This window comes from Triticum dicoccoides, chromosome 5A, assembly GCF_002162155.2.
Source record: "Triticum dicoccoides isolate Atlit2015 ecotype Zavitan chromosome 5A, WEW_v2.0, whole genome shotgun sequence".
NCBI lineage: Eukaryota > Viridiplantae > Streptophyta > Magnoliopsida > Poales > Poaceae > Triticum > Triticum dicoccoides.
In genome coordinates, this window is record NC_041388.1 from 53,687,146 (window position 1) to 53,698,556 (window position 11,411).

The 11,411-nt window shown below is 43.5% G+C and overlaps 1 protein-coding gene across 1 annotated transcript; it reads left to right on the forward strand.

Moving 5' to 3' along the window:
- The first annotated feature begins 729 nt into the window (after nt 1-729).
- On the forward strand, nt 730-8,673 carry LOC119299239 (protein tesmin/TSO1-like CXC 2). The gene is made up of 11 exons (XM_037576486.1): nt 730-1,003; nt 2,212-2,381; nt 2,465-3,194; nt 3,589-3,977; nt 4,059-4,130; nt 6,272-6,452; nt 6,525-6,620; nt 6,702-6,768; nt 7,519-7,687; nt 7,791-8,190; nt 8,273-8,673. Exons 1-10 carry the CDS (start codon nt 956-958, stop codon nt 8,164-8,166), a joined length of 2,298 nt encoding a protein of 765 aa, XP_037432383.1. The 5' UTR covers nt 730-955; the 3' UTR covers nt 8,167-8,190; nt 8,273-8,673.
- The last annotated feature ends 2,738 nt before the right edge of the window (nt 8,674-11,411 follow it).

Sequence of the window (11,411 nt, forward strand, 5' to 3'; positions counted from 1 at the left end):
TTCTTGAAACATCCACCCTAGTCATCACCCACACAGGCGAACACTCCAGACGAGTTCAAAACAAAAAGCGATAAGTAGCCGCTGTAAAGGTAATAAGAACACACTTCGCTTAGAATTAGAAGTTAGAACCACTTAAGCTCGCCATCATGGTCCACATCGAAGCCTCCCTCGATCTCCCAGCTGGAGTTTACCTCGCATTCACAGGTGCCTCCCAGCTGGAGTCCACCCACACTCACAGGTGCGTCCCAGCTGGAGTCCACCTCGCATTCACAGGTGCCTCCCAGTTGGAGTCCACCCACACTCACAGGTGCGTCCCAGCTGGAGTCCACCTCGCATTCTTAGGTGCCAGCCGGCGCCGTATGTTCCAAAAGCCAGCAAATTTGTTTTTGGACAACATAACTGACTTGGTAGGTTTTAGCCAAAATTAACTATGTTACTGGCATTGTTATACTCCTATTATATAATAAATAAAACGGGCTGCATGTAAATATTTTTGTTTTGCCAGTTGGCCAAAGTGCTGTGTGCCCCACACACTCCCAGTTCCCCGTTCCCGTCCCATTTTCCTAGCCGAAACACATCCATCTTGACCGACCCACCGACAGCGGCGCCCCACCGGTCAGTGCGAAAAAATGGGGTTCCCGCCCATGGGCGCCCCCCGCTCAAAACGCAACCCACCCGACCACGCGGACGGACCAGTGGCACTAGTACCCACCCGCGGTACAGCACTAGTATATCTAGCTAGGTCGAAGAAAACAAACGCGAAGGCCCAGTAAAAATTCTTCATCATCAGCGGAGCGCTGGTGCTCATGCCACTCATCACCCCTCGTCACTAGCAGGAGGCGGTAGAGTAGGGTAGGGTAGAGAGAGCGAGCGAGAGAGGGGGCGGCGGGGAGGCCGATGCGGGAGATCCCACGGGGGGTCGCCGCAGCCGGAGGAGGAGGAGGACGAAGAAGAGATGGACACGCCCGATAGGCCCCGCGCCGGCGCCGCCGCCGGATTCGAGGTCCGCTTCTCGGCCCGGGCCCTGATTATTTCCGGGGGATTTAGGGGGGAGCGATTCGTGGGGGATCGGGCTTGCGGGCTGGGGGTCGGCGGCCGGTTCGCTCCTCCGGTCCGTGGACGCGCGTGCGTGGATTTGGTAGTGCGGTGGGCTGCCCCCTTGTTTCCGGGGGGTTCCGGGTGCTTGGATTCGTTCGGTGGGTTAGGTCTAAGGGGATGCATTTGGTGTGCGATTAGGGTTTTCATTCTGGCATTTAGTCAGCACTTTGTGGATGCTGTATTGGTGAGATTTAGGGGCCTTTCCTGGCGGTAGAGGGGCTGGGGTTTGACTTCATTTCTGAACAATCATGCGATCTCCAATGATGTTATGGGCGTCCTCCCTCGGGATTTTGTCCATTCTTATCAAATGAACAGATTTGATTGTCGATACTGGGGTTTAATTGTTTGCTTTGATTATCCTCTTCATTTTCCTCAAGTATTAGATGCTCTGATGCGTGCATTGTTAAGAAACAGAGGTTTAGTATGGGAATTGGTTTTCAGATCCGTGCCTTACAGCAATGGCTGCTGATTTAGTTACATTGTTGGTGGCATATCCATGGGAAATTGAAGTTCTTGCCGGCTATTCATACTTCTGACTAGGGATTCTGCCTTCAGCTTGGACACAGAGTTTTATTAGGAGTACTACTTGATCATGCATAGTTGCATACATGGTTGTGCCAATAAGAAATGATGATACCAGTGTACTTTGCCTGGTGCTAGAAAACTTGTAGTCCTGATGTCCCTCACATTCTTCACCCTTCATTTCATTTGGTTGTGATTGAGAACTCTGTTCACCAGGCCTTTCTTAATTCTGTTAAATAATGATGTGCTAGTGGTCTACAAATTTAGGATTTGATTGTGCCAGTGCTCCACACTAATTTTCTTCCGCAGCATTGGGTTATTTTGCATATTTACATGAGTCTATAATCTGTAGGTCAAGGATAGTTGTTTGTTTGCTAGTGTAACCTATGGTTGATCCATAATTGGTACATTCAGGATTCACCCACCCTCTGCATTTGTTGATTTTGTAACCTTACTAAGTTGGATAACATGTACATTTTCTTGCATCTGAGCTCACTTTAATACCTGTGAGGAGATGAATATATGCACTTTCAAATCCTCTGAAAGATAATCCAATAGTTTGTTTGCTAATAAGATTTTTCCTACCTGCAGGACTCCCCCGTCTTCAATTTTATCAATAATCTATCTCCTATACCACCTCCTAAACCTCAAGACACATCACATAATGTGCACCTATTCAAGTCGTCTGACTTGGCTCCTGTTTCTTCAATCTTTGCCTCACCCCATGTCAATCCACCAAAGGAATCTAAACTTCTGATAAGGTAAATTTGTATTATTTTTGTAACCTGTGTTTAGTTTCATCCATTTACGCTTAAGGTTTACTATGTCTTTTCATATTAACCAGGGATGATTCTGTTCAACTTTCTCAAGATTCAAACTCTCCTAATAGTGTCAGAACTCGACTAGGGAGTGCTATTAGGTTGATCAAATGCAAAAACATTGTTTCGGAGAATTGCAGTTTCACCTGCCACCTAAATCAGGGACCTATTGATTCTTCTGCCAATAGATCAAACTCTACAAGTAAATTGCCTCAAACCATCCAGTTTGTTGGTGACAGTTCAGAATGTGGTAAGAATCAAAATGCTGATGGTAAAAAAGATCTTGCTAGAGATCAGGAGAGCATAGAACTAGAAGGTGCCCTCCTTGATCACACTGGCCCAGATAAAATCGACTCATCACAACCTGGAAGAATCGTTCATGAAAACCAACAATGTGAACAACAAAAGGATGGATTTACAGCATATGATGGGGATTACTTGATTACACACGAATCAAGTATGGATATGCTGAGATTAGCCCCACCATGTGAGACAGATACACAGTTAGTGAATGAGACACTAAACGCTGATAATGTGTTCTCTGGCAATTCCTTGCTGACCGATGGGCCAAGTGGCTCTTACATCAGCAATGCTGCACATGATCCAAATCTTTACTGGGATGGAACGGTTGAAGGGCCCACGACAGATTATACCCCCCAATTGCTCCCTGGTGCTTGTCAAAGTCAGTCAGTGTCAAATGATCAAATCTGTAATGCAGTTGAAGAGCCCAGTGATCACATACCAATCGACCAAAGTGTATGTATACTTTTATCTTCTTTGCTGCTATGATTGTTTTTGGACATGGTCCTCATATTGGCTTACAGATGAATAATAGTTAGGTGTTTAGTTTTCTAACTGGATGAGATAATGGTTATTTACCCTGGATGTTACATCTTGCAAGATTGACAATTAAATGTAACAGAACCGAAAGTTTATTCGGATTCTGCTTCCACTTTGACAATTTGTTGTTGATATCTTAACAACCTTAGCATTAAGGTTTAGCTCTCTGCACTCTTTATTTTTTAAATAAATCTAATCTTGCATACATTGCATATTGCTGGTTCTTTTACTACCTGTCACTAATCTGGCTGAAGAGTCAATGTTCTTATCAGTTATCACAGCAAAATAACTTCTCTTACTGTTCTGGCAGGCCTTGTCACAGAATATGCGTGGTATGCGAAGGCGTTGCCTTTTCAATGAAAAGGCTGGGGCTGTTAACAAAGCTGCCAAGAAGACCTCGGATCGCCATTCTGCAAATACAACTACCCCCAGATGCAAAACTAATTCTGGTGATAAGCCTGTGCGAACCCCTCCATGTGCATTGCCTGGTATTGGCTTGCATCTGAATGCCCTTGCCCCAATATCAACAGACAAAATAGTCCCCCAAGCTGCTCAATCTTCCATAAATCAAGCCAGCAACTTCCCCTGTGCTGTCAGTTCTTCAACATCTGAACCAAATATTGTAAATGAAGATTCCTCTCAGGCAATCGTGGTTGCAAATGCTGATGAGTCTGGTCAGGGCAGTCCCAAGAAGAAAAGGTACAATGTCTATGCCTGTCATTTTATGTCACCAGCACCATTTTATTGGACAAATCATGGAAATGCAATATTACCGTGCAGACACAAGTTTGATGATGGTGATGGGACTTCATGCAAGCGTTGTAGCTGTAAGAAGTCAAAATGCTTGAAACTGTAAGGTCTCTTGTACCTTTTCTTTGATTTCAATCTACTGGATGCCACAAGATTAATCCAAACATGAACAAGTTTGAATATTGGTTCTCTAAATGTACTGGCGCTGTTTATGCACTTGAGGTCGAAGATGCAGGTGTGCAGGGTTATCATGCTGTATCAGCTGCTCCAAATTTTGCTGTAGATAAATCACTGTAGCCTCTACATGATTCTCTAGGCTTCCTTTTATAGTCATCTCCCTCTTATGATTACCTCATTTATCACTGCATTTCTGAGCTGGTTAATATTCAACATTTTCTTTAGGTTTTGTGCTTGTTGTGATTCGCTGCGGAGTCTAGTTATGGTAATCTTTACAGGTTTTAGCAAGATTTTCCTGTTATGCCTTGAACAAAGATGTTTTTGAATCTCATGTAGTTACATCATCCAATTTAGAATAATGTACCACAAAGATAAACACAGCCTTGTTAGTTGGCCACATAAGTTTATTCTTTTTTTCTTTCTGCTGGGCAGGTAGCTGAATAGTTAGATTTTGCGGGTCCTCCAGCTCTTCAAATTTTCAGTTTTTCTGTGTACCAGTTTGGTCACATTAGCGATGCTTGTTTTGACTGAATTATTGTCAAAATTGTACTAAAATTGTTTTCCTGTAATTGTTGCACATTTTGACCTGTGCAATACTGATAAAGGAAAATCCTCCTGACCTATATTTTGGATCTCTACAGATTGTCGGAGATGTCATATAATTTTACATATCTTATTGCTGAGAAAAGTTAGTTTAGTTTATTAAAAATTACCAATACCTTATGCCTACAATATCCAAATCTCTCCGTATCCACCTTGCTGGCCTCTTTCTTAGATCTTCATCTTGCAAAACTGAAATATGGTCAGGAATTTTGCCAATTTATATAGAAGGTTTCCCACAGAAACAAAAACATATTGGTGGGTGTTTTTTGTTTCCAAACCAATAGAAGACTCAGCCTGGAACACCCACAATTACTCCCTCCGTCCCACAATATAAGATCGTTTTTCAACCTAACATAGCTTGCAAAAAATCTTATATTGTGGGACAGTGGGAGTACTACTGTAGTGTTTATGGCAAAAATTGGTGAAGACTCAGTCTCCAGCGCTCCATGTGGTTTGAGTCCCAGCATCATCTAAGGTTCTATTTGGCATGACACTATATGGTTGAACTGCTTTTAGATATTTGGGTGTTTAGTTAGCGTTTTTTTTCATAAGAAGCCAGTTGCAAATGGATACATTATTGTACTTTAGAACATACGAGACTAGGATACTATAACAGTTGTTGGATAACATAACTTTCAACTTTATAATCTGCTCTACTTTAGAGTATAGACTTTTTCACAACAGTTTAAAGTTAAGCACAGCACAGCACATTAACCACAGACTGAGCCTCACAGTCCTTCACCTGTTCTACACAGCAACTGATGGTGGTATACTGACATGATAATTAGTCGTGTTGTAAGGCTTCTATCTTTTCTGATGACATAATAATCGGCATAATTCAATATGAGCAAAGCCTAAAGCAGAAAGCTGTGGTGCACTTGGCTAATACACAGTCACACTCACTGTATCACCACATCTGGTCTTCTAGCCACCCCTATATACTTTAATGAAGGCCATTTTGGTCTTTCATCACTAACTGTGTAAGACTTAAACTAGTGGTGTAAAACGTTCTAAGGGTACAGTGCAACTGACTTAGGATTTAGAGGAATTTAAATGAAGATATCTGGTATGGGTTGTTAGTTGAGCTATCAGCTACTGCGGTCATATGCATAATGAACTTGCTGCCATAGCACCACACCGCTAGTGAGGTAGCTAGGTATGCCTCCCAAGAATACGACCATAAAGGGGAGATGCTAAAATATACTTAAGTATAGATAGAAACAGTACTTGAAATGTCCATGTCTGTGTGAGACTTCTCTTTTTCTTTTAGATATGCACATCAACAACTGCAGATACTATTACTTGAAATGAATTTGGTTTGACTGGTTAAACTATACTTCTTTTGTTAACAAATCAGTTTGATTTTTTAATTATTTTTGTTGCCAAAAGGTGCTGAAAACGCAGACAAATTTAGATGATGCATTCTATCTGATGTATTGATGACTTGGCTAATTCTCATGCAGTTACTGCGAGTGTTTTCATGCTGGAGTCTTCTGTTCAGAACCCTGTTCATGTCAAGGCTGTCTGAATAAGCCTAGCAACATGGAGATAGTTCTATCTACTCGAGAGCAGATTGAATCTCGTAATCCACTAGCATTTGCTCCTAAAGTGATTCGGACATCTGAGCCTGGTCAGGAATCAGGGGTAAGAACAATTCTTTCATATTTAACTTTCTTTCCCTTCACCATCACTCATACCATTTGTCCAACATTGTAGGAGTACTCTAACAAAACTCCTGCCTCGGCTCGTCACAAAAGAGGCTGCAACTGTAAGAAGTCATCGTGTCTAAAAAAGTACTGCGAATGTTATCAGGTACATACTCTTATATGGTTTAATATTCTTTACTTAGCTGGCTAGCGTACCTGAATTTGTATTACTGTACTCTTCATCAAGGGTGGCGTGGGATGCTCCATAAGTTGCAGATGCGAGGGATGCAAGAATGCTTTTGGTAGAAGGGAGGGTGAGCTCCTTTTATCTCTTTTTATATACACTTATCTTATAAATCTGCAAACTTCTGCATGCATCACAGCGCATAGTTTCATCTTTAGCCTTTAGGTTGACAGCACTTGCTTCAGACAAACAAAAGTACAAAACATACCCAACAAGTGTTCTTTGATTTGTCAATACATGTTACTCTCTGAAATGTGCTCTATTGACAATGTTTTGTAGGAACGATGTGATAAGTTTAGTTTTTTTTTTCCGAATCATGTGATAAGTTTAGAAGACCTGGCTACACTGGTTTAGTTTTAATTTGGACCATTGCCTGCTGAAAATATAACCTGTTTCTGTTAGAGGCTGCCAGCCATCATTTCCTTATAACCACAATCACACCCATACTACCACATCATTATTGGTGTGCTTCTGCAAATTTTTGAAATGAAAATATACAGGCAAGACATCTGATGATTAGCTCGTAAATGGGTGGTGTTATTTTGTGTAAAGTAAGATGTCACAGTACATTGTAAACATGTACATAAATTCTTTTTAAATGCAATAGCACCAAATAGGCCAATGAGAAAGAAAAGGGATAATCATCTTGGTGGAACCAAAGTTTTGGTACTTGTGTGACTGACATATCTCTTTCTTGTATTGTTCACTGAAATTTTGGTGCTAGCCATTACTGTTAAGTAGAAGGTCGTAAGTCTTCTTGAAATTTTGTTACTAGCCATCAGTATCTACCAGCTTTTGATGTTCCTTTTGTCCATTGAAGGGCTCGGACCGTTAAGCATTGAGGAAGCTAAGCAGGGAAATGAGGAAAATAGTGCTTGTGTGAAGGAAGAAAAAAAGGAAGATGATAATAATCAGCTCGTTATCTGCCCAGCTGCTAATCCAGCTCCTGCTGAGAATGTACTGACAACACCTTCAGCTATGGATATCAGGTTTGTGAGTCACACCTTTGTGGCTTTGCACATATGTTACCATGAAATGTGAACCTACTGTTAGGTAAAATACTGAACTTTGAAGCAATTTTCTATTCTTCAGACCCTTGGCTTCTCTTCCACCTTCAAGCTCTAAGAGGCCACGGTCTACGACAAAGGTCCTCGGACATCCTTCTCGACTATGCAACTCTCAAGCTCCTCTGAAGACGGACACTGTGCTCTCCCCATTTGAAAACTATGCAGAAATTATGTTTGGGGTGGGTACATCAGATAGCCTGAAAGGAGGGTTATCTCCTCAAACTTCTGTCAAGGTCGTGTCACCGAATAAAAAGAGGGTATCTCCCCCGCGCATTGGTACTGGGTTGTCTCCAATTTGCAAGAGTGGCAGGAAGTTGATCCTGAAATCCATCCCTTCATTCCCTTCTCTTGGTGGTGATGTAAATAACGCGGATACCAAGACCACCTTGCCAGCTCCTTGAATTCATCAAGCATTTGTCACTGAGGTAAACCTTTATCTTTTCCTCGTCGAGATGTAAATTCAGTTTCCAGTCTTTATTCATCCAGTTAACAGCTATTCCTATGCAGGTCATTTCATTAGTTCCTTGTTGATTCCCCAGATGGCCAATGCCTCGTAGCTGCATCAGCTCCTTATCCTTGAGAGTTTAATGAACATCCAAGGGAGTTTTATTTCGCCAGTTCTTTTTAGAGCCTGATAAGTATCCCATGATCCTATAGTGGACCGTTGAATAATAATGTACCAAAATACCCCCTCGAGAGTCTTCGGCATGCTAGTAATTATATCCACACCTGTGGAGACAGAGTCCTTGTTGAGTTGCACATCCATGTTCATCTGTATAATTAATTTATATATTTTTGAATCTATGTAACTGTAACTGAGATCAAATCACCGAGCCTTAGATGTACTTATGGTCAGAAACCTTTAAGATTTATATGTAAGAACTCTGGGTATTTTGGGCCTTCGAGTATGTGTTTGCCAATGAACTTGATGAAATGTCTGATTCCAGTACCAGTGGAGTGAAGGAGTCAATTTTGCTCCCTTCCGATCACGGAAATATTGGCCTACATAGTATTAATGGAACTACTCCTATAGAAGTTGTATACGGAGTACTACTAACCACATCATGAGGAGAACGGTCGACCAAGGGATAATAGAAGAATCAACCAATGAGCTACTCTATGGATATATTCCACAAACGGCGAGGTTTTAGATTGTGCAGAGACGAACACAGCGTCTTCCTCCCGCTTTGACACCCTTTGACCACTGTGTACCTGACAAGGCATTGCCTTCTCTTTCACCTATACTCCACAGACGTGAGGCTTTAGCTCATGAAACATGATTCTAAAGAAAGGCTTAAGATGAGCTTGACTTTGAATTAACAAAGCCATCAACTCATCAGGATTACATCTACCAACATTGAAACGAAAAACCAAAAGATACATAGCGATGTGTAAACACCTAACTTGGAGACCCCTGCAAAAAAAAAGTTTCGTCTAAACCACTAACAAAGATATGGGAACAAAGGCACTACTGTAGCTAGAAGTCAAAGAAGCCATCCACAACGAGTAGACCACCACATAGATACACAAGCAAGACCTTGAGGAGGAGGAGGAACAACCTGTTGGTAAAGTAGCACCTTTGTCAGCTCCATGAGGTTTGGCCGACTCGGTAATGACCTCTTTCATCTCCGAAGGGGGCTCCCTGCCCCCTTTACCCTGTCATGGAGGGCGTCGATCTGTCGAAAGATGGAAGACGCCCACCCAAGGGCTAAAGCGTGAACCAACGCCACTGCCATCCAGAAGACCAAATTAAGGCATCGCCACCGTACTTACTTCAAGCTCAACCAAGGGAAACTTTAATGTTGATTAGGCACCCGCACACGAGGAGAAGCAACTACATGGCTAGGTTGTTGATGACAAAGCAACAAAGGAGTAGAGGCAAGCAGATAGAGTTAAGAGACAACACCAAGTTCGCAAAGAAGAATCCTGAGCTCACGCCACCCCTGGTAGGTCATGGCAACCCCAGGAGGGGAACCCTTTTTTTTAGAAAAGGAGGATGACCCCCGGCCTCTGCATCTGGGCGATGCATACGTCCACTTTATTAATTATTGTCACGAGACCTTACAAAGTCATACAAAAGTAAGACTAAAGCCGCCGTCTAAGCAACAAATTGTCGCTATACCTATCCAGTTGATGAAGGGGCGCAGATAGCCTGGGCCTAATACCAAACAGACATCGCAGCCAAGCCTAACATCTAAGACCTGAGACCCCAACCTACCCTCTTGCCGGGTCTGGGGCACACACTGGTCCGGCGTGCTCTCAGAGGCCGCCGCCGCCAACTGCCACCGCTCCATCTTCAGAATTGTACTGATGCATCAACCTTGCACCAGGAGGGGAACCCTATCCCATGCTCGATTGTCCTCCGTAGGACGCCGGTCTCAGACGAGAAGGGATGACCATGAGCGGCCAGAAAAGAGGCAAATAGGTGCGGCCTCGCCGCACCAACACAAGCACACAACCTCCGACAACGTCACCACCAACCGCCGAACAACCAGACCAAGCACACTGGCACCCAAAGCGCATCGAAGGCGACACCCACTAGAAGGTGACGATTCCCACATCGTTGCTCTGCCCGATCCAGAAGTAGGGGACGACGCTGTAACACCCACGATGCGGCTATATCTCCCACGTGTCGGAGCACGACTTAGATGCATAACCGCATAGTAGGCATGTCGCAAGAAGGGGTAATCTTTACACATCACATGTACTGAATAAGAAAGGGATAAAGAGTTGGCTTACAATCGCCACTTCACACAATACATAGATATAGCATACATCATCTAGAATACAATCAAGGTCCGACTACGGAACCAAATAAAGAAAGACAACCCCTAATTGCATAGATCCCCGATCGCCCCGACTGGGCTCCACTACTGATCAACTGGAAAATGAAACAACACAACCGACACGATCTTCATCGAACTCCTCCTTGAGCTTGGTTGCGTCACCTGCACGGTTATCATCGGCACCTGCAACTGGTTTTGGAAGTAATCTGTGAGTCACGGGGACTCAGCAATCTCACACCCGCGAGATCAAGACTATTTAAGCTTATGGGTAGGAAAAGGTAGTGAGGTGGAGCTGCAGCAAGCACTAGCATATATGGTGGCTAACTTACGCAAAAAGAGAGCGAGAAGAGAAGCAAAGCACGGTCGTGATCTAGAAGTGATCAAGAAGTGATCCCGAAACTACTTATGTTCAAGCATAACACAAGAACCGTGTTCCCTTCCCGGACTCCGCCGGAAAGAGACCATCACGGCTACACACACGGTTGATGCATTTTAATTAGATTAAGTGTCAAGTTCTCTACAACTGGACATTAACAAATTCCCATCTGCCCATAACCGTGGGCACGGCTTTCGAAAGTTCAAAACACTGCAGGGGTGTCCCAACTTAGCCCATCACAAGCTCTCACGGTCAGCGAAGGATATTCCTTCTCCCAGGAAGACCCGATCAGACTCGGAATCCCGGTTACAAGACATTTTGACAATGGTAAAACAAGACCAGCAAAGCCGCCCGAATGTGCCGACAAATCCCGATAGGAGCTGCACATATCTCGTTCTCAGGGCACACCGGATGAGCAATCCGTACAACTAAAACCAACCCTCAAGTTTCCCCGAGGTGGCGCTGCAAGGGTCTCTAGTTTGGA

What these genes read in the sequence shown, in the direction of transcription:
- LOC119299239 (XM_037576486.1), top strand. Translation starts at nt 956, where the DNA reads ATGGACACGCCCGATAGGCCCCGCGCCGGCGCCGCCGCCGGATTCGAG. An exon ending in GAATCTAAACTTCTGATAAG is followed by an intron (nt 2,382 to 2,464) that starts GTAAATTTGTAT and finishes CATATTAACCAG; the next exon opens with GGATGATTCTGTTCAACTTT. An exon ending in GGCAGTCCCAAGAAGAAAAG is followed by an intron (nt 3,978 to 4,058) that starts GTACAATGTCTA and finishes ATTACCGTGCAG; the next exon opens with ACACAAGTTTGATGATGGTG.